This window comes from Tursiops truncatus, chromosome 6, assembly GCF_011762595.2.
Source record: "Tursiops truncatus isolate mTurTru1 chromosome 6, mTurTru1.mat.Y, whole genome shotgun sequence".
NCBI classification, from domain to species: domain Eukaryota; kingdom Metazoa; phylum Chordata; class Mammalia; order Artiodactyla; family Delphinidae; genus Tursiops; species Tursiops truncatus.
In genome coordinates, this window is record NC_047039.1 from 69,071,379 (window position 1) to 69,095,180 (window position 23,802).

The 23,802-nt window shown below is 39.5% G+C and overlaps 2 protein-coding genes across 2 annotated transcripts in view; one reads left to right on the plus strand and one right to left on the minus strand.

Annotated features, from left to right (window-relative positions):
- Window positions 1-23,802, plus strand: part of LOC109549894 (cytochrome P450 1A5-like) — a 248,868-nt gene that overhangs the window by 14,820 nt on the left and 210,246 nt on the right. Inside the window, exon 3 of the mRNA XM_073806222.1 lies at window positions 15,646-15,743. Coding sequence (XP_073662323.1) covers window positions 15,695-15,743 — 49 coding nt within the window. The 5' untranslated portion in view covers window positions 15,646-15,694. The remainder of the gene's footprint in view (window positions 1-15,645; window positions 15,744-23,802) is intronic.
- The window catches only part of ALDH1A1 (aldehyde dehydrogenase 1 family member A1), a 53,921-nt gene continuing 49,632 nt past the window's right edge, over window positions 19,514-23,802 (minus strand). The window contains exon 13 of the mRNA XM_019934667.3: window positions 19,514-20,123. Within this exon, the coding sequence (XP_019790226.1) occupies window positions 20,051-20,123 (73 nt within the window). The 3' untranslated portion in view covers window positions 19,514-20,050. The remainder of the gene's footprint in view (window positions 20,124-23,802) is intronic.

Consider the following 23,802-nt stretch of genomic DNA (forward strand, 5'->3'; position numbering starts at 1 on the left):
GAGAAACTTTTTTTTAAAAGACTTTGGGGCTCTAGAATCCAGTCCCTAGAAACCAATATTAAGACATTAACACAAAAGAGGGCCTATCTATATTACTCTGTTTTGCTTGGAGAAGACATCCAGTCCTTCTCAGATTCACCTGCACAGAATATGTTCTTGATAATTATCTGTTGAATGAAGGAAGATGGGGTGAAGCCTAAATCATGGCTCCAATTTGAGGTGTGGCATTGGGATGCAAGGGGTCCTGTAGAGTGCTGAGTCACACCACCGTGAACTGTCCTGCCTGTTTAAAGAGGCATCAGGGGATCGATCCAGTCCAGAAGTATTCAACCTTTTTTCTAATCCTTTTTCAACTAAAAACCTGTTACATACTATGTGAACAGATGCAGAAGGAGATGCTCTGGTTGGAGCTGGAGGGGGCAGGGGGGTTCTCCAAAGCTCTGGAGCTGGCCCGTTCTTGCCTTGCCTTGCCTCACAAACACACCCTGCCCTGCTCCATCAAGAGGGCCTGTGAGGCAGTTTGCAGAAACCAGAACCAAGGCACTAAAAAGGGGGTTGTCACTTTAAAACAAGCCTCTATCCTATTGAGCCAGAGAATGATAACCCCTTAGAAGTCAGCACATCAAAATTGAGCTGTAAGAGGCATTATACTAAAAGAGCAAGACTGGTTGCACACAGGGTGAGCTGTCACCTTCAACTGGAGCAAAATTAAGCAGGTTGTTGGTGTGGGGACCATGGCAATGGGAAAGGGGATGAGGAGCCAGGCGCATGCAGTAAGCAGCTGTACGGGCACATATGGCCTCATTAAGGCCGCGGGGAAGTAAGAGCCAGGCAGACAGCGTGGGGAAGTGTTAGCAGTTCCTGGGGCCTCGAAGGGACTCACTAGAAGGTCCTTGAAGGCTGAACACCCCTGACTCACTAAAGGGTCCTTGAAGGCTGAACACCCCTGACAGGTGCCCCAGACAGAAGAAGGAAGTGACGGGGGAGATTAAGAGGCATTTTCTTTGTATAGGAAACCTCACAAGAAGACAACAAGAAGGATGGGAGGGGCATGAGAAACCTTTGGGAACTGCTGCCAAAATCCCCTTTTTACTCTGGACATGATGCTCTAAAGGCTTCTTGCCTTCCCGGAAAGAGCAGATCACTTTAGGGCAGCCGTCCAAGTTGGATTTCATGACCCACGATGACAAACCTGGGAATGTTACCTGTTGCCTCCTCCAGTGGCTTAAAAGGCTGGTCCTCCAATCCTCCCAGCTCAGGTTTGTTCCCACTTCTGACTTCTAAGAATGGAATAAGGTGTATGACTATAAAGGCTGCAAGACTTCAAGCCCCTTCCCTCATGAAAGTGTTCTGGGTTCTGCAGGCTAACAAACTTGTATGAAAGAATGAGTTTGGTCAGCAATTCATTAAACAAAATTGCTCAGTCAGATATATTCAGAGATTTTGGTAAGTCTTCCTCATACAGGAAAAAAAGAGAGCAAGGAAGAATTGATACAAACTATGACTTTATTTTATGATAGAGATGATGAATTTCTCTCCTCTTCTCCACAATGGGTCTGTCAGTTCTGGGTCCACGTGGGGAGACCTGTTCAGAGCAGCACTCACTGGGAACAGGTGTGTCAGCATCACTCTGTTCCTCACCCTGTATCCCCTCAAGAGTGACCCAATTGCTCCACAGTCACTCCTAGACATTTATCCTGCCTTATGTTTCTTAGCACTCATAACCAGCCAAAAAAAAATATATATATATATATATATATATATATATATTTTTTTTTTTTTTTTTTTTGCGGTAAGCGGGCCTCTCACTGCTGTGGCCTCTCCCGTTGCGGAGCACAGCCTCCGGACGCGCAAGCTCAGCGGCCATGGCTCACGGGCTCAGCCACTTCGCGGCATGTGGGATCTTCCCGGACCAGGGCACGAACCCGCGTCCCCTGCATCGGCAGGCAGACTCCCAACCACTGCGCCACCAGGGAAGCCCCAGCCCAAATATTTTTTATTTATTTATTTATTTATTATCTCCCTCCCTCATTAGAGCATATGCTGAGTAAGAGCATGGAATTTCTCAGTGTTCTTTGCTGTGTCCCCCTCATCTGGAACCTTGGCCAGCATATGTCTTGCCATGTGTTCTAAGTGTTTCCCACGATCCTGTTTAACTTTCTCAAACAATGAGCTAGGTACCACATTCCAAGTGACAACTTTAAACTTAACTTGATCAAGGTCTCACAGTAAGAACTGGTGGAATGAGGATTTGAACTCACGGCTGCCTGGATTTAGAGCCTTCAGCTTTTAATCTTACGTTCTTCTCTGCAAAGTTCCAGTCGAATTAAAACCACTTTCTTGATGAGGAGATTCTTTTCAGGTGTTTCATTGCCAGTTGGTTTTGTGCCACTGTCTTGCCGTAAAACAAGTAGTGGTCCCAGTAACTGGGGGCCTGGGTGTGGTGGTGTAGGTCTGGGGTCCTCATGACTCAGAGGGCTGGGCCGGAAGATTCTTTTGAGCTCAGGAGTCCCTATGGGTGTGGAGGTTTGAAGAAGGAGCAGGTAAACAGAAGAGCATTCAGAAATAGGGCAAACAATAAGAGGAAAAAAAAGGTAAATTAACAAATGAATGAGTAAACAAACCCATGAATGAAGAAATTACTGAATTAATTGGTGGAGTGAAATCATGTAAGGACAGAGGGAGAGTACTGTTTTATTCTTAGTAATCTGGCTGGTTACTTACTCGGGGCTCTGATGACAGAAGAGAAAAGCCTCAAGCCTCCTGTCCCCTCATTATTTATTTTTCAGTTTTATTGAGGTATAACTGACAAATAAAAATTGTATATATTTAAGGTGTGCAATGGGATGATTTGATATATGTACACATTGTGAAAAGACCACATTCAAGTGAATTAACACATCCATTACCTCACAGTTATCTTTTTTGGGGTGGGGGGTGGTGAGAACATTTAAGATCTACTCTGTTAGCAAATTTCAAGTGTACAATATAGTATTATTAACTATAGTCACCATGCTGTACATTAGATCTCCAGAACTTATTCATCTTACAACTGGAAGTTTGTACCCTTTGACCCATCTTCCCATTTTCCCACCCCTGGCTCTGGAAACTGCTATCCTACTCTCCGGTTCTTTGAGCCTCCCCACCTGCCTGCACCCCCATTCTCTTTGCTCACTTCTACCACAGGCTGGTTGTTCTAGATGGTTCAGGGTCAGACATGTCTATTTGGAACACTTTAAGAAGCTCTGGAGAAGGTCTTGTGTACCCTTTTTTAATCCGGTGAGGGCAACTCCCTTTGAACTCATCGCAATCAGAGTTTGAATGCCAGCTTCACAAGCAAATGGGCTTAGGATCTGGAAGAAATAACTTATCCTCTTTGTGCTTCAGTTTTTTTCATTACATAATGAAGATTCTTAATTCCCTTGTAACATCATCAGGATGATGAGAAATTGTATAGAATACACATCTACATATACACCTATACACACACACATACACACACACACACAGCCTAGTGCCATTCCTATAGCTCAATAAATATAGCTGTCATTTATTATGGTTGAGAAGGCAAAAAACAAAAACAAAAACTGGGAGGGGGGGGATATGTCCCAATAGAATTGCCCTGATTAACATGATTAATGTAGGCGAATGATTTTCTGAGTAGCAGCTTGTGTTCCTCTTCCACTTATGTTCTAGAAAGACAGTTTCCCAACATCCTGTATTTTCTTACTGAAGGATGGGGCCATTTGATAACTTCTGTACTTCTTTTACCCTTGGGTTTTTTACAGTGCCTTGTTTCAATTAATGTCTAGTTAGATAGTTATAGATTCTTCACTTTTTCCTGAACTGATTTAGAGGATTTAGAGAATCTTGTTTTTCTGACATATCGATGCTGGAGGTTGGAGTGGTTGTTCACAGATTTAGATGTTCTGTTTGGCAGTGAGGTGGTGGAAGCACACAGATGTCTCTGGGCTTAAGTGCAGGTTCCATACATGGAAACCAGGTATCCACAAGAAGAAGAAATGAATGCCTGATGAACTCTAAGTTAGACTCATCAAAAGTTTTCCTCTTCTAGACCTTTTGATAATAACTGTCTGTTATGGGGTGTGCATTGCTATAGTGAGGGGAAGATTGGGAAATACACAGAAAATTGGCTGAGCTTATTTAATATTTAGGAAAATGTACTCCTTTGAGGTGGCTTTGCAGTATAATGCATTTTCCTGTGATGGTGGCAAGGATTACAATGCTAATACAATTTCTTAAAGTTCTATAAACCAGATATGTGTGTAATGCATCACTTCTGGGCTGAGGCAGTTGAAAGCTAGTGTGCCTTTTCCATCTACCTCTTCCCTTAAAGTGGCTACCTTGAAGGTCCTATGTTCCAGATGGCAGAGCTGAAAGATGCAGGAAGGCTGCAGTACTCACATGAGACTTTATGAGAGTCTTCACTGTGCAAAGCCTTTGCGATTTGGAGGTTTATCTCTTATTGCAGCACATTATGGCCTATCCTGACTAACTCAGGGCAATTAGGGAAATGCTCATGAGACAAAGCCATGGGAAAAGAAAAGGAAGTGCAAAAAGAAAGTCAGAATAAAGTCATGCAGAGATTGACCTGAGTTTGAGTCCAGCGTCCGTCACAGCCTGTGACTTTACATAACACCGCTAAACCTTTTTTCTCATCCATAAAGTGGGAATAAAAATAGTATGTACTTCAGAAGGTTGTTGTAAGAGTAAATGAGGTAATTCATGCAAAATCACAGTGTTTTGCATAATTCCTGGCACATAATAAGCACTTTAAAAATGTTTGAAAACATCTGAGATTTGAAAATATAAAATAATACAAAAACTCATCCTGGCTTATGCAGGATGTCAGTTAATATTATGAAAGCCAGTTCAGGCAAAGCGCCAAAAGACAGGTTCTTACATTATAAGACCTACAGATGGATTTCAGAAGGTAAATAAACCCCATGAAATTGTATGCAAAATTGTGTGTATAAGTAAATGTACTTTTATCTAAATATAGTGAATCCCAAGTGAGATTTATTGAGAGCCTCACTTGGTGTAACGGACTATAGGAACAGAGAACTAAGCTTAGATATAAAAGATATTGCAGTGAAAATACTGACAGGAAATGAAGACTGATTAGACTATTGTGAAGCTCAAGGATTTGAAAGACTTAATCATCTTGGAGTCTGCCATGGTAAAAGCTTGCGACTTGGATCTGGTCAGTTTGCCTCACTTGAGACTGCTTCAATCTCCATTCATCCCTCCTCAGTCAAACTTCCACGCCCAGAGGGACTCCGGAGCTCTAAGGAGTATTTCCACTCTGCCCTCTGAGTAATGAAAACTCTAGGCTCACCACCACTATACCCAGCTCCACAGCTACTGTGACCCTACTGGCAGATTTACGATAGGATGATGGGACTGAACCAACTGATAAGAAAATACTTGAAAATAAGACCCTAATCATTTGTTTTATTTCAGTTGAAGCTTTGGAAATGCAGTAGCAAGCAATGAGAATGCTTCAGAGAATGAGCTCTGTAGTTAGGTCACTTAACTGAAACGTCCAAAGGTAGTATCTATTCAGGTATGGCTAAATTCAAGAGTGCAAATGGTAATGTCAAGACTCTGTCCATCTACTGGTATTACTTTTCTTTGTGAGTTGACTTCATTACTATCTAGGTTTCTGCCATAGAGGGTGTGATTTTATATGTAGTTAAATAAAAGTTTCAGCTGAATCACTGAGGCTCAATATCTATTGCCTTACAAAGGAAGTGCTAAACCATATACGAATTTGCAGAGTTAACCAAAGATGAAATATACAATGCTAAAAATAAATCACCTTTAACAAAAGGGTTGGCTTATGCAATATTAAGGAGGAATTAGGAGAAAGATTTCTTTGGAGAAAACTGTTTGTGAGAAGGTATGAGTGGGGAGCTTTAAAAAAATACTCTGAGAGCTTGCTGTGTGCCATCTACAATCAGTTTCCCCTTCAATTCACTACTATCTGACTCTCTCCTGAGGAATCTAGAGGATGAGAGAAAAGTTAACTAGCTTCTCTAGAAGTAGAATGAAGGAGAATTGCTGCTATGCTCAGCTTGCACTTCCAAAGTTTGACAGCAAGAGTGATGCAGAAGTGTCTCCCTTGGACTGTGTGTTAGTTTGCTAGGGCTGCCCTAACAAAATGCTATAGACTGGGAAGCTTAAACAACGGAAATTCATTTTCTCAGAGCTCTGGAGGCTGAAATCCATGATCAAGGTGTTGGCAGGTTTGGTTTCTTCCGAGGCCTCTCTTCTTGGCTTGCAGATAAGCCTGCTGTGTCCTCACAAGGTCTTTCCTCTGTGTGTCCGTGTCCTAATCTCTCACTATAAGGAGACCAGTCATATTGGCTCACCCTAATGGCCTCATCTTAACTTTAAGTGCCTCTTTAAAGTCCCTTTCTTCAAATACAGTCACATTCTGAGGTACTGGGGGGTTAGGACTTCCACATATGAATACGGAGTTGGGGGGCACAGTTGAGCCCATCACAGAACATGTCGGGGCTATTCATAGGAGAGGGTTGTCAGCGTAGCTATCAGATTCTGTCAAAAAGAAGCTTGACTTGCAGACATTTTGTGGCTGTGGTTAACCTGGTTGAGGGCATGGATGATATGAGAACTCCAGCACTGGAGTTTTCCAAGAACCCGTGAAAATGCCCACTGGAGAAAGTCAGCAGCAGAGAGCACAAAGCCAGGACACCACAGTACCAGGCACGTAAAACCTTTCCTGCCGCCATGCTGCTTCCTCCCCTTCATCCCTCCCTACCTCCATCTCAGATTTGACCCTAAAGGGTAAGAAAGCTGCTTAGCAAGTTGGGGAAGAAGGAGATAAAGGTGTAAACTGGGGAAAAAAAAGAAATAAGAAAAAAAGACCATGTCCTCACTCCTTTCCAGTCTGTAAGTTTTCATCAACCACAAGCTCTCGTTAGGGGAGGAGAAGTAATGATGACTTTGAGAAAAGGTAGGCCTTTGACTAACAAGCAGGCCTTGATGTTCTAAATGCTGAATTACTTCTTAAAAATATAAAGAACTTTTTATTCTCCAAGAGCAAGAGAAATTCATCAGTCTATTGAAGTTCTCATGTAGGATTAGGAGAAATTCTCCTACTAAATATATTTTAAGAGGCCAGTGGGAGATTAAAAAAAAAATGCCGTGTACCGTTTAGATCCCTTAAGTCTCATTTATTCTATATGCCAGGTGTCTTAATAATCAGTCTCTGTATTTCCAACAATTGTCTCAGATAGTGTTCTGACTGGCTTAGCTGGGACCATGTGCATAACTGGACACCAATCCCCAAGCCCAGGAAGATAAAAACTCTGACCGGACTTGGATTAATGCCCATCCCTAAAGTTAGAGGATGTGCATGGGTTCACATTTTCCCAAACCATATGGAGTGAGAGTGGAGAAAAGCTGGTTCCTCAAACACATGCTAAGCTGGAAAAATGAAACAATGACCAATAACATGTGACCAGAAACTTTCAAGTCAATTCCAACCTGAAGATGCAAATATTTTATGTTTAGAAACATGACAGGTAGAATGATACTGGGAAATGTACCAGTCCACAAATTAGCAATCCTGGATTTTAGTCGTGATGCTGCCACTAACTAGCTGTGATAGCAGCCATCCCACTTAACGTCTCTGAGCCTCAATATCTTCAGCTACATAATGATAGGTGTGGGCTAGATCCTTTTCACTTATAACCCCATCTATGGAGGTATAGAAGGACTTTGTTTCTAGAGGGAGGAGCTTGACTTTGCAGTCTTTTTTTTCTTTTTGGCTGCACCGGGTCTTCGTTGCTGCGCACAGGCTTTCTCTAGTTGCGGCGAGCGGGGGTAACTCTTCGCTGCAGTGCGCGGGCTTCTCATTGTGGTGGCTTCTCTTGTTGCGGAGCATGGGCTGTAGGCACGCGGGCTTCAGTAGCTGCGTCACGCGGGCTTGGTAGTTGTGGCGCACGGGCTTAGTTGCTCTGTCATGTGGGATCCTCCCAGACCATCGATCGAACCCATGTCCCCTGCATTGGTAGGTGGATTCTTAATCACTGCACCACCAGGGAAGTCCCTGCAGTCATTTTATTCTGACTTCTTCCTCTAATCTATGGCAAACAATCTGTTACAACTTAAAAAACCCTGGAAAGTTAATTGAAATGTGGATGACTTACAGAAATGTAATTTCATTGCTTCCCTTTTACCCACTAGGTATAATCATGTCATAGCTGCCTACATTTCTGTGCTTCTAAAGCACCTTATAAACCAGGAGAACATCAGATGGGACTTTTATAAGCCCAGCAAAACCACTCTCTTTCTTTAAATTGCACCATCTACCTTATGGGAAAATCCTACCCAGTTTTCCTCCTCCAGAATGCAACTCAAAATGATTGGAGAAAATAAAGTGATACCGCAACAATGGAGAGAATATCCTACAATCCTTTAATATCCTCTGCATAGTCATTTTCTGCCTGTTCTTGCAGTTTGAGATCACAGGATTCTTGACAACCTAATAGCACTTCATGTCAATAAAGTCGAGACTACCTTATGTTTGATGTTGTGCAGAATATGCAGTTATCCAACGGCAGGTTGTAGCTAAACATTTTTATCTACCCCAGCCCTTTCTGCCCGAGAGAGAGACTATGACAGACCTCTCAGTTTCAATTATATTAACTGGCCCGGAATTTGCAAGTTTTGGAGATTTTACCTTTCAGAATGCTGGATGCTATAAATCTTATTTGGAGGAGACTTTTTGGCTCTTTAATAGTGACCACTTTGCTTCCAATTAATTTTTTTTGGATGAAAGATCTAGAAATTTCCATAGTGTCCCACCTCCATCACCATTCAGAATTTCTTTTGAAGCTTCTGTCCACCTTTTAGATATGAAGGGATTTGTGATCAGATTCTCAAGTCCTGAGAGAGCACTCTGTGGGATGGAGAGATGGCGCTCTCCAACCTGCTCCTTCCGTTCTTACACTGTCCCCACCTACCCTGCTCTCTGCTCTGCTTAGTGTTAGAAACACTAAGAGAACAAAGAGGAATTAGGAGGTCAGCCTTCTGAAGGGAAAACAAGCATCCCTTTGGGGGTGATGGTATGGGGTTGTCATTCCAGTGGCATTGAGCCCTGTATCCCTTACCTGCACCCCTTCCCCTTGCAGAACTAACTCCATGCAGCTCTCCTTTGACATTCCTGGCCAGTGTGAAGGAGCAACGTCTCCAGGCCTCTGTGCGTAAGCACCACCTTCCTTCCTCCTTTCTACCCTTTCCCCAGCAGTGAACTACTGTTCTTTGCCATTGCTGCTTCACTGGCACCTCTGGCTTGAAAAGTACAGTGAGATCAAGAACGATTAAGGATGTGATGAGATCAAGAATGATTAAGGATGTGAGAGTGCTGTCTAGGAGCCTGGAGTAATAATATCAGAAGATTTCAGCATAATCTTTGCACCATTGCACCTTACCTATCTCAACTTGAGCAAGTCAGTAAATCTCTTAAAAGTTAAGATTTCTTATGTATCCAGTGGGATGACGGTTCCTTCCCAGCTCCCCTCAGGAGAGGTTACAAGAATCAAATACAATAATGTGCCATATAAAATGCAACAAAAATGTTAGCTGTCACGAAGGATTGTACCACTAATGATTTCACGGCCAACTTTTATGAATCACGGACCATGGGCTGTTCGTTACTTACATGGATTCATTCTCACAACCCTCTGAAGTTTTCACTGTTATGTCCCCATTTCACTCATGAGATGAAGAAAGTGAAACCTAGAGTGGTTATTTTACTCAAAGTAGCACAATTACTCACATCAGGTTTCAGAGCTGGCTCTTTGAAGCAAGTCTGCGTGATGCTGAAGTCAGCTTTCTTGTGCAAAATGTCTATGGTATTTCTTACAAGGATTAGCATGCCTGCCTGTGGTAAGGAGGGTGCATTTCTGATCTGCTTTTGTGATTCTTCTCCACCTGCAGCCTGTGCAATGGGCTCTGGTTCTCTTTTGACCTCCATCCTCTGATCACCGGTGTTCATATCTTTCCATTATCCCCAGATTTAGGACAGGAGAGAGCAAATGGCACAGTCCAGTTGTGGTAAATCCAACATATATGTTTTACATGTAAAAACAATTTTTTGAAGTGTAACCAGAGCTTGCAAAAGACCAGGATGCTAAGCACCGTACTGGATGGAGGAATGTAAAATAAAAGCACAATGTCAAATCTCAGGCTACCATTTCTCAGTCCAGTGTGAAGCAAGCAAGTAAACAGAGGGTTACAGTTGAGAACAATGCATTCTAGGTGAGAGATTCACTGACCCATTAACTGTAGGACAGATAGGAGAGCCAACTAAATAGAAAAGTGGTTGAGAAAAGTGTGTGGGAGGGAAGACTTCTGGATTGAGGTGACCCCTGACTTAAGTCTTAAACAATCACCCAAGTTATCATTATAATATAATACAGTTATTCCTCCCTCTTCAGTGTCAGTGCCTACAATCTCCCTGGGCTTTCATTTCTTATTTCTCCAAATCTTCCCTTGATTTTTTTCCTTTAGCCATAATTTAACTATTAAAAACCTTAAATCTAAAGATTTCTTCTTCCGTCCTTTTTCCTTGAGACTTGATTTGCCTTAAAACTGGCACATCCTTTGTTGTTGGAGTAGATGAGTCCTAATAAAATTCTTTTATCTTTAAAAATCAGCTGAGAGTAGCTTAAAAGTCTTGAAACGTTATAGATGTACCATAATCACTTCACTTGGCCTAAGAAGACCTTGAACGCCAGACCATTGCTTTGACCATCATTGGGCAAAGAAATATTGGGGTAAATTTTTGGCTGGTAGGGCCAATGAATGAGAGAGATGACAGCTTCCCTAATGTGCTAATAATATTCTGTAATTTGTGATTGCTTGACTGGGCCTAATGCCTAGTTATTATGGTATATTGGTTCAGAATGAGGGGGATTAAGCAGTTAGACTGCCTGGCTTTGAATCTTCATACTACTACTTACTAGGTGTCTACTTTTTTCAAATTAGTTAAATTTTCTGAGTTTCGGTTTTCTCAACTACAAAATGAGGAAAGTAGTACTGGTCTCATATGACTGTTGAGAGGAGGAAATGAGATAATTTTCTGAGGGCACTTAGAATAGTGCCTGGTGTGAACAAAGTGTTCTGTGAGGGGTGCTGTATTCTGTGATGTTCCGTGATGTTCCTTGGTGTTCCGTGGTGTCCCGTGGTGTTCTGTGGTATCCAGTGATGTTTTGTGGTGTCTGGTGCTCTGTGGTATTCTGTGATATTCTGTGGTGTCTCAGTGTTCTGTGGTGTTCTGTTGTGTCTGTGGTGGTCTGCAGTGTCTGTGGTGCACTGTGGTGTACCATGATATTCTGTGGTGTCTCAGTGTTCTGTGGTGTCCTGTAGTGTCTTGGTGTTCTATGGTGTCTGTGGTATTCTCAGGTGTCTTGTGATGTTCTGTGGTGTCTTGGTGTTCTGTGGTGTCCAATGGTGTTCTGTGGTGTATTCTGATGTTCTGTGGTCTCTGTGGTGTTCTGTGATATTCTGTGGTGTCTCAGTGTTCTGTGGTATTCCATGGTATTCGGTGGTGTTCCTGGTGTTCTGTGTTGTTCAGTGGTATTTTGTGGTGTTCTGTGGTGTTCAGTGGTCCTGTGTGTGCTGTGGTGTTCTGTGACATTCTGTGGTGTCCTGGTGTTCTGTGTTGTCCTGTGGTGTGTGTGATGTTCTGATGTGTTCTGTGGTGTCTGTGGTGTTCTGTCTTCTTCTGTAGTATTCTGTGATGTTCTGTGGTGTCCCATGGTATTCTGTGGTGTCCCATCATGTTCTGTGGTATTCCGTGATATTCTGTGGGGTTCCTGGTGTTCTGTGGTGTTCAGTAGTCCTGTGGTGTGCTGTGGTGTTCTGTGATATTCTGTGATGTCTGTGGTGTTTTGTGGTGTCATGTGATCTGTGGTGTTCTGTGATGTTCCATGGTGTTCCGTGGCAGCTGCTCCTGTCACTCTGCAGGGTGGGTCTGGAGAGCTTCTGAGTGCTGTGGTTGGCTTAGCCTAATTCAGCAGCTGTGGGGAGAAAGAGACAGGCTCAAGTGGAGACAACCCACCTTCTTCTGAGTGGGGGAGCAGCTGGAGTGGACCAGTCTTTTGGGCAATGTGAGGACCAGCACGTCAAAGTCCTGAGGCAGAAGCCCCATGTTTTCTACCGTAGCCTTTCTGGGGAGGAATCATGAGTGGAGATGTGTGAAGAAGACACAGGAGATTGACAATCTCCTGATCTGTTGTGCTTGCCTAAGAACCGAAGTCACATGCTCTCATATGGGGGTCCTGCTCTGTATTCTTCAAGGCTTTGTTTCATTTCTGACATGGGTACGGGAAGATTTGTCCCTTCTGCTTTCTCAAATCTAACTCAGAACTTCAGAGGAGATTCAACTACCTCTCTAGAAGTAGAAAAATGGAATATTCTATGTTTCTGCCAACAGATCTTCCTCCTGTTCTCCTGCCTTTTCATTGTCATTCTATATTCACACTTGGATGGGGCACAATAAGACACTTCAACTCTACTCAGAAGTTATTACAGAAAATATAATAATAACTCCCCCTTTAGAGACTTGTATCTTAAAACTTGCCAAGACAATTCCCATTAGAAGTGGTAAAATTCAATCATATATTTTACACGATTATAATTCAATACACACAATAACTTGGATAAATCTCCAGAGAATTGTGCTGGTTGAAAAAAAAAGCCAATCCCCAAAGATTGCATACTGTATGATTCTTGAAATGGCAAATTATAGAAATGGAGGACAGATTGCTAGGGGTTAAGGGAGAGGTGAAGGTGGGAGAGACATGGGTGTGACAATAAAAAACAACATAAGGGATCCACAAGATGACGAAAATGTTCCTTATCTTGGCTGTAATGGCATCAATGTTCTGGTTGTGATATTGTATTAGAATTTTGCAAGATGTTACCATTAGGGAAAAGTACATGTGATCTCTTTCTACTATTTCTTACAACTACATGTGAATCTACAATTATTTAAAAATTAGAAGTTTAATTGAAAAAATCTCAGTGAATTTACCATTCATTTTAAGATTTCTCTTTGTCACATTTTTATGACTTAAGTTGGAATTCAAGGTTTCCATGGTCTTGCCCCAAACTGCCTGTCTAGCTTTATCTCCCAACCAAGCAGGACTTCACTTTCCTGCTTCATCTGCACTTGTTCAGGTCCTCCTCTATGTCAGGCTGGGTCAGATGCTGTCTATTCCACAAAAGTCACTCCAGGGAGAGACCATTTTCCTCCCTCTAAACAACTGCAGATTTTTGCTATCTATCTTTGTATATTTTGTACATTCTTTTATTTCCATGATTTTGTGTATATTTCTCATTTCCTCTATCAGATGTAAGCATTGAGTGAGTAGGATCTTTCACTTTTATTTGAAGCAAATAACCTCTTAAGTCACTAGAATTGTTTTTTCACAGAACAAGGACTTAATAACCATTATTTCTTTTGCAGTCCTTAGTTATTTTGTACACAATAGACGTCCAATAACTGTTAAATCAATAAATGTGCGAAATTTTTGTTTTTGTAACTAAATCAAGGCACTTTGCTGTGTAAGTGATTGAAACTAACTTGCATTATTTGAAGACTTATTAAAAAGCTATCATTTAGAGTTTTTCCTTTTATAGACAAAAGGAATAAATTCCAATAAATAAAATACATGCAAACAACATGTAACAATGGGTATTATATAGCTTCATTTTTCTAGACATAAGGAATAAAATATAAAAAATAAAGTAAAATGATGGATGCTACATATTTAATCAAGTATCAGTTAAATATCTATAGTGCCACATGGGACCCAGGCAGTAGCACAGAACTAGGAGTTAGAATACAGAGGGCATTAGCCAGACTCTGCCAATGGTAATTTAGCGACCTTTCAAGTGTCTCGATTTTTCCATGCCTCTGTGAAATGAAGTTATTGGGCTAGAATAGAACACTAGGTTCTTTTCTAACTCTGACATTCTGTGGTTACATGAATTTGGGATGACTGAACATTGAACACAAATGCTAAGTCATGTGCTTTTAAGTCCACTAATCCTTCTCATTGAATTCATAGGGGCTGAGTCTCTGAATCAATCACTGGGTAACCAGTGTCATTGTGGGCTCCTGTGTGGTAGTCTGAAACCAGTCTCTTCTGTTTGTCTTTGCTTAGTCCCACTGTCCCTGACTATTAGCTTAAAGATTAATCATGATGACTGGCAACTCAGGGATGAAAGACAGTTGAGTTCATTTAATTAGAACTAATTCCACTTTGAAATTAAATATATTCAAATTTCCAACCTCAGCTTTAGAGCCAAGTTTTTGTTCACATTCTTCTCCATCCTCTTCTGACTTTGATGGTAAATGTTAACCTTTATATGAAGGGGATGATTTTTTTTTTTAATTTGGTTGCTCTGGGTCTTAGTTGCAGCAGGTGGGCTCCTTAGTTGCGGCTCACCGGTTCCTTGGTTGTGGCATGCGAACTCTTAGCCGTGGCATATATGTGGGATCTAGTTCCCTGACCAGGGATCAAACTCAAGCCCCCTGCATTGGGAGCACAGAATCTTAACCACAGCACAGCCTGGGAAGTCCCGGGAATGATTTTTTTTTTGGGATTGGCAAATCACAATTATGGGGTCCTAAATGAAATTAGTTTAGCATCTAGGTCACTGGAAGACTGAGAAAAAGAGCGTAGGGAAAATACAAAGTCAAGATCAAGAGAAAGATACTTTCTTTCCTGTCTAAAGACACTATTATTTTTGTTGACATCGTTATAATTAATCTAAGCTATCAGTAGATTAGTAATGTGTTCGGCGCTTGTTACATCCTAGGAACCCTGCAAACATTTTACAAACATTATTTCATTTAATAGAATAAAGCAATTAGGTAAGTACTGTTATTTATCTTTCTTACAGATAAAGAAACTGCAGTTTAGAGAGGTTGGGTATCTTGTCCCAAATCTTAAGGCCAGTGAGTGCAGAACAGGGATTTGAAACCAGATTGCTGGGGTCCAAGGGCCTTGTGATTATGTAGAACATTATATTTCTTCCCAAATATCAATAGCCACCATTATCTCTTGAATGAATGCTAAATGAGAAAGGTTTAACAATTGACCTAGGATAATACCACTGTTGAGCAATGGAACCAGAATTTAGAATCTTTTTTACTCCAAAGGTCAAGATCTTTATATCCCCATTGTACTTTGAAAGGAAAGTCATTTAATATGCTTCTATGTGGTTAGGGATTTGTAACTAGTTCAAATTGAAGTACCTCCCCAGATGTCATCAGAATGTAGGCAATCTGTTATTAAGAAAAAATATTCAATTAAGCTAGGAAATAAAATGAAAAAGGGCAATGTTGCAATAGTACAGACAAGGGACAGTCACTAATATCCTCAGGGGAACATATAGCTTTTCTTCAAAATTGTCCAAGAAAGAAGGTATATTTTCTAGTTTATAAATATCCTTGTCAGTTTATCATGGAGGATGGTAATTAATAATCAAATCTTGAAGTATTTATTCTTTAACACTATTCAACCTGCTTTTCTCTGATTCTTGTTAACTCAATAACTTTGAGTTTTGTGTGTCCTTTAGGATTCTCTCCAGGCCAACGACACAACCTGACTGAATATTAGGTGTGTGTATGAGGTATAAAGCCATTGTCAAGGAAGAGCAAACAAAAGGAAGCTATGGTAAGTAAATGCAATGCGTGATCCTGAATTAAGTTTTGGATCATGGGGGGAAAATGCCATAAAGGACATTAGTGGGACAGTTAGAGAAAATTATATGTGAACTGTATATTAGATACTAGTATCTTGTCAATGTTAAATTTCCTGAATTAGATAATTATATTGTGGCTTTGTGAAAGAATTACATTATTTCCAGAAAAAGATACTGAAATATTTTGTGGTAAAGGGACATGATGGCTAAGAGTTATTCTTAAAAGTTTGTCTCAAGAAAAAAATGAATCTGTATAGAGAATTAGAATGAAAAAGTCAATGTGGGAAAATATTAAAAATTATTAAAATTATTAAAAATGATTACTCAGCCATTAAAAAGAATGAAATAATGCCACTTTTAGCAACATGGATGGACCTGGAGATTATTATACTGAGTGAAGTAAGTCAGAGAAAGACAAATATCATATAATATCAGTTATATGTGGAATCTAAAAAAAAAAGAAATACAAATGAACTTATTTACAAAACAGAAACAGACTCACAGACTTAGAGAACAAACTTATGGTTACCAGGGGGGAATGTTCGAGGGGAGGGATACATTGAGAGTTTGGGATTGACACGTACACATGGCTATATTTAAAATAGATAACCAATAAGAACCTACTGTAAAAAAAATTTTTTTTAATTAGTGAATAAAAGATATATGAGAGTTCTTTGTGTTGCTGTAGCAGCTCCTCCAAAACTTTGAAATTATTTTAAAATAAAAAGCTTAAAAAAATAGTTGGCAGCCTAATCAGATTTGTAAAATATATTTTCCAAGGCCTGATGAATCTTTAAGTGACTCAACAAAAAATTAAAAAACCTAAAATCCTGAAACGCTAATGAAATCATTTCAGGATAGTGCCATGTCAGCCTCCTATGAACTTTTCTATAAAACTCAGAGATGTCCATTAAAACACAACTAAACTAAACAAAACAAAACTAAACCTAAATGCTCGTGAAACTAGTTGGCACATGACACTAAAGTAAATGTGCAAAAAAACATTGCAATACCTTTGCCATAGATAATCTACTAGGCAATAAAGTTGACTTTCTAGGGATTTTGGAATTATCGTAAGTGTTTATAGATGTTAATGGATGTGACTATTATCCCCTGGAATAAAACCACCACCCAGAATCTAAAGACTGATTTAAAGACATGGTCTAGAGCAATCTCAATCACCCCTGGTAGTTTTGTGGCCTTGCCTTCGGAGAGAAATGCCATCTCTTCTCCCCTACAGTATGTCAAAGGGATAACTGAGCTATTTCCCTCTCATTTGTATCTTGACTCAGGATGATATCTTCCAGACTACCACAGTCCCAGCATGTTACAAGAGTGGGCTTCCATGCCCTCCTGGTAGTCACTGAATTTTGGTATCCAGGGAATTTAGCTATCTTCTCTAATTCTTCTTCCTATATATTCTCTCAATATAAAAAAGGGAAGCCTCAAATCCATTTCCAGAGAGCATTAAAAAAAAAAATCCAAGGTGAATCAGCAAATCAAAGTCTAATTGGGAACTTATGCTTCATGTGAAAATGTAACCTAGTTGTTTGATATACCCTGCAAAAGTCACCAGAAGATAAGAGTTTCATTGATGGTACTTGCACACTTCTAAAAGTCCAAGTGAAATTAGATACTCAAAAATTACATGCATTGCCCAGGGAAAGGTGTCTTTGGGGTCCATTATTCCCTCCTGAATTATGTGAAGAAATGACTAAAATTTCCTACTTTGAGTTAACTCTATTTTTAGTTGACCACAAGAATTTAAGAAAAATATTTTCTCGCTATTTCTCATTGGTTATTTCAAAATAAACCCAGAAGCATGTATCCTAAAAAATGAAAAAAAAAAAGATGCTAGACATTTGAGAATCCATATCTGACCTCTGATATTGACCTCTGATATTGCCTCTGCCTAAACAGTTACCTCCAACTTTGGTGTTCCTAGAGGTGAAAATACTTCTGCCAGGTGGTTTGAGACAATGAGATCACATTTACAACTGCAGAACTGAATTCTTTATGATAAAATTCCTTATTGTACTTCCTGTAGTCATGGGCTAATAAGATACCCGTTAACTTTTCAAGGTTTTAAGAATTATTGCCAGTATGGCTTTAGAAATCGGAGGAGAAGGAACACAAATAATGTCTAGAGGGTCAGGATGAGCCAATATTAAACAGATTTTTTTTTTGTTGTTTAATCCTGTAATGTCTTATTTATACCAGGAAGATTTAATTTTCAAATATTTAAACTTGTTTCTGGCTTTTGTCTTGTTTTGTGTTCATTCCTCTTTGTTCTACATTTTAAAATGTTCTGGTGGGTTGCCATTACAATATTAACTTGTCTACCTATTTATTTATGCATCTTTTCATAATGTAGACACTGTCTGGTTTTTGGAAAACACAACCTTCCTCTGTATTTGGCTTTTTTCCCTTCTCAGTGTCCTAACATCTTTCAGTTCTCCCTAGACTTTAATTCTTCCTGTTTTCAAAATGGTCATTATGTCCCAAATTGTATAAGATAGTCCAGATGGCAAATTTTATAGGCCCATACAAGTTAGAGAAGCTCTTGCAATTGGGGGTGAAATTATTTCAGGTCTAAGAAGCTAATAAATTTCATTCGTTCACACATTGTTGCACTTGACTATGACAGCTATTAGAATGTCCTAGTAACAGTGTCACTAACTAATCTGTTAATGTAAAATGACAAACTTAATCATTTATATAAAATCTGAATCTGAAAAAGAATGTTATCCTAAAGATTACTAGGCTTAAATTTTAAGCTGCTGAACTAACGGTTTTAGAATATGTATAGTAATATATAAAAAACATTATACTTGGGCTTAAGTCACTTCCCACATGGGAGCACAACAAGAAGAGGCTCTTTGTCTAGGGCACAAATATGTAAATATGGTCCAGTTAGTTTTACAGATGACATTTTCCCAGCTGCTTCCCTTTGATCCCCAGATCTCTGCTCAGAACACTCAGTGCTACCTCGTTGCATAGAACAGCATCTTCCAATGTGGGTTTCTTAATGTTAACTGGTATTAAATGAGGGTGAGGGGAAGGCAAGGCCTCTGGTTAAACAAATTTTGGGGAAAACTAAAACTAAACAGTTTGTAGGACTTCTCAGAACTTAGACTATGCCAATGTGCAATCTGCAACTCCAACAGGGGAAAATATTATATAGAATTTTTTTTGATGGAACATGTCCAGAGGGAATATTTTGTAGGACTTCTTTCCTCTTTATTCACTGCAAATCTGCTCATCAGGTTCATATCCAGTCAAATTTCCTTCATGAGGCCATTCCCAAGTCCGTCAGTTACTGGTATCACTACCCTTTGGCATATTACTATAATCTTATGGTTCTTCGAATTCTCATTTCCATCATATGCGCCATCATTTTTTTCAGACAGTGTCTTTGTTCTCCACATATTAAAGCATTTTGGATAATGGACCATTCACTATTCACCTATTTTCTATAACACCTACCATAGTGCCCAGAGCTTTGTAGGAACTCAATAAATGCTTGCTGAAGGACTGAAGCCATCTATCTCAAATGTTTGCTATTGATTGCAAGAATTCCTGCAGAAAATAAAATTTGTTTCTTTACCTATTTGAGAATAAGTAGATTAGACTTTTATTTTTAAATATATCTTTATTCTCAATTTAACACTGCTTTTGAGTGACAGGGAGAGTAAATCACCATAACCAAGACTCTATTTAAAAAATTCACACTGAACAAGAATCATGCAAGGTTGTTTTTATTAAGCTTTATGTTTAGATTACATCTAAGTATTTCAGGCATTACTTCATTTGACAAGCAGACATGACATTTTAGGAAACATTTCAACAAACTCCAAGGACTTCACAACTATGGGGAACAGAGCACATCTAGTCTGCAGTTAACAGGTATGGTAAGTACTTCAAGGGGTGGTCAAGGGAAAGAAGCTAGATGATAACTGGTCCTCTTTCATAAAATGTTTATCCTAGACAAGTAGCTACAAAGAAAAGCACATGACTGTTACAGAGCTAGAGAGATCTTGCATCCAAATCCATCATTTTCATTACAGGTAGGACTTGGGTGTCACATATCAGGAGACAGATGATTCCTTCAGAATAAGCTACATATCAAGTTTTCTATGTGTAGTATTAATGCTAATATGATTAGCTCACGTTTAAAAAATGAAAGAAAGAACAATTTTGCATTTAAAACCCACTATGATATATTAGCCACTGAAGGAGGTGCTTAGCCATTGAGGAGTCATCTCTGCACTCTTGTAGTTTATGAGTTCTTCTGAGAAATTTTGATTGTGACCGTCTTGACCTCTGTGTATTCATGGAGACCATATTCTCCTCTAGAGAGAGGGGGAAAAATGAACAGAATTTAGCAGAGCAGTACAAATATACTATGGTCAATGATAATCGAAGTTTGTTCCTGCTTATCTGGCTAGGGACAATGGAAAATATTTTCTGTGTACAGAACCATTTCAAATAGTAGCTAGCCAACCGTAAGATATCTGGTCTTATATAAATCCCCTTGTGGGAAAATAATTTTTTTGCATTTTTAAATGATCATGTACCCTCAGTAGACTTTCAAAGAAATTGTTCAATTTTGACATTTTTTCTGCTTGACTATAAAAGGGCTCAACACACACGCACACGCACACGCACACACACACACACACAAATCGGCCCAACAAGAATTTTATCATATCTAGCTTAGGTTCAAATAAATAAGAAGGCTATATTACTGTAGGAAAAGTAGTAATGTATAATTACTTGAGTAGTATAGAACAACTATAAATTCAAGTATAGCTCAGTTTAGTGTATTTACCATGTCCAGTTGGTCCAGAAATGAGGAAGGGGCTAAAAATGACCAGGCTTCTATTTTCACTCTAACTGGCCCTAATATGGCTTAAAACAAAATATTTTCTAGCTGTAGTTCTAATATCTTTTGTTCTTGATTCTTGGCAAAAACAAAAACAAAAACCCCCCAAAACCAAAAATCTGACCTTAACTGTTACAACTTTTTATTTGAGGGTGGGGTTGTTTTGTTTTGTTTTGTTTTGTTTTAAGAGGGGGAGAGGGTTCATTGGCCTAAAAGTCAGGGCTTTTGGGCTTTCTGTGGTTGTTGGATTTGTCTATTTATGCAACCTCTGTCATTTGCTTATATAACTCTTAAATCCAACCCAGATGATCAGGAATTAACTTGAGTCAGTCAATTAAAATCCTTGTATCTTGTTATCAGGTTTATTGAGACCTCCTATCAGTTTTGGAAACTGTGATGTACCCTTCATTAAAGAGATAACTAAAAAGATTAGGCTAAATTATTCTCTATATGGTTTTGATGAAAGGATTAAATTACATGTACATAAGAGTACTCTTAAAATCATTACACTCATGCACATGTAGGCTTACAGAGGAAAAAGATCTTGATCTTTTTCTACCCCTCTCCTTTGGTGAGGTAGACAGGTATGTAGAAGACATCTTTTTCTCCTGGGTAACCTAATCCTCTTACACTGATTATTTTCTTGGGCCATTAAGCTTCTGAAAATACCTTCTAAAAGCTTCAGTGAGCATGTTCTTCAAAGTAATTAAAGGGTTTAGCCTCAGTTGTCTGAAACCCATTAAAGGATAATATTTTAGTAAGTATTTTATCTCACAAAGTTAGATATATTAACCCATGATTTTTGCCAATAGGCTTTCCATTGTATTTTGGGTTACATGGACACTTGAAACTCTCAGGAGAGTACAAAGTGTGATAATTGTCTTACTCAAGTTGAAATAGGTCCTGCTTCTTAGTGTTCCGATGTATACAAATTCCTATGTCTATGATATAACACAAAAACATCTTTATATTTCTCTTTATGTCACTAGCCTATGAGTTATTGGTTCTGTGCTTCTAAAATTGTCAATGTACCAGTCACCCGGGACCTGATGCAAATGCTGATTCTATTTCAGCAGGTCTGGGGATAGGCCTGAGACTCTGCATTTCCAACATACTTTTACGTGATACCCAGGCTTCTCATCCAGGGTCCACACTGGAGTGATAAGATGCTAATAACAAGTTATGCCTGTTTTTCACTCTGTATCCAGAAATGAGCCTGGCACTAATTAAGTAGGCACAGGAAAATGTTTGCTGAACTGGTTTGGCAAATATAATCAAGCAAAAACTACTCACGTTAGCCCACCAGTTTATACCACTTTATCTCTCCCCATTTCTGAAGGGGACAGGAAGAAAGAAATATCTTGTGAGGTGTTGAGAGCCAATTAAGTTTGAAATGGCATACTAGTAAAGTCTCAAGTGATCTATGTTAATCTAAGTAAAAATTAGTGCAATTACACAGAGAGAGGGATTTCTACCATTTAACTCATTCCAGGGCCAGCACCATGACCTGAGATGCAAATCCTGGTTTGGGCACTCAGCATCACCACCACATTGGGCTGCGCATACTACTATTTTCAGCTCTTTGAGAACTCTTTCCAACTGATCAATTCTACCTTTCTATCTTTGAAGATAAACTGTAATTGAACTCTTGGGAGTCATTTGAGGTTATTGCTTCAGTAATTCTCTTTAAACATCTTGCAGCAAATGACTTATTTATTAAATTTGCCAAATTTGGTTTCAGATAGACATTAACACTAGCATCCTCAGCTGGAAGTTTTGAAGTAAAAATTACAGTATAACTTTTTCCTTTATATTTCAAAGAAGCAAATCATCTATACCCACAGTCCAGATTTTTAAGAAATTACTGATGGTTGATTCTTGTTTTCATCCCCCTCTTTATTTGCTTTCCATATGTCTAGAACATAAAGTTTGACTAAATTGTATTTAACAAAATTGATATGTTTAGTCTACTTTAATTATTTCATCCCTTCTGATTATTTTATCTATGACATTCCTAAGGAAGTGTATTAGATAGCTGGGCCAGCAGTAATCTGATCTTCAAAATAATCTAACTTTTGTTATAGCTCTTTGTACAAAGTAATTAGTGCTGCCAAGGGACTCCCCAATAATGGGTATTATAAAGACAAGGAGCTAGGGAAGGATGAAACCATTTGTTGAGTCCCCACTTTGTGACAGATACAGTGCTAGGGAATGAAGGCGTAGTATGTTTCCTAACTCTCACAACCATCTTAAGAGGAATATTAACATTTCCCTTTTAAATAGGAGAAAATAGATGTTCAGAAGTTAGGCAACTTGAACTGGACTCTGTGGCTAGCAAGAGGTGGAGTCAGAGTTCACAGGCAGGCTGGTTAGTCTCCAGTTATGTTTACTATGCTGTGTGCACCTTTGACAAATTGATCTTTTGGCCACTCCACCTCTCCATCAACATTCTAAAGCTATCTATCGCTTTCCCTGCTCCACTAATATATGTAAGCCGATTTTCTTGAATTCAAGTCTTCTTAATCTGTATTCTATTTAACTCTGAAATCACACTTCTCACCCCCATAAATCCCCACCTGTCAGGCAAATTCACTAACCCCTCAACATGCCACATAGAACATTCCTTCAAGAATGCCCTCTTATCTGCTTCCTAACATCCTACACTTGTTACATGCCCTAGATCAAGTCCTACCTTTTCTGTTAGGTCTTCTCTTATTCTATAAACGGTCTTTAAGTTTTTATCCGTTGCATTTTCACCGGGGTTAAAACCACAGAATCTCAAGCATGGAAAGGAGCTCAAAGACCTTTTACTTTCTTCTCCCACTCCTATCCCCACCACAAATGCTGAACTTGTCTGACAGATGGAAACAGTGAGAGTTAGCGAGGTGACGTGAATGTTATAGTCTGGTGGTGCCCAGATTTTCCATCCTCTGATACTGCGCTCTGCATTTTAACTGCTTCTCTACCTTCGCGAGGCACGGACTCCCAGTCTGTTACTATTTATTTCATAGTGTGTGTTGGTTATTTTGCTCTCTCTGTATTTTTACATGTTCCTCCTGCCACCACGATTATATGGAAGGTGGAACGTGGTACCGTGTTTCTGGGGCTCCTAGGACCTCATATACATAGTAACTACTTAATGAAAG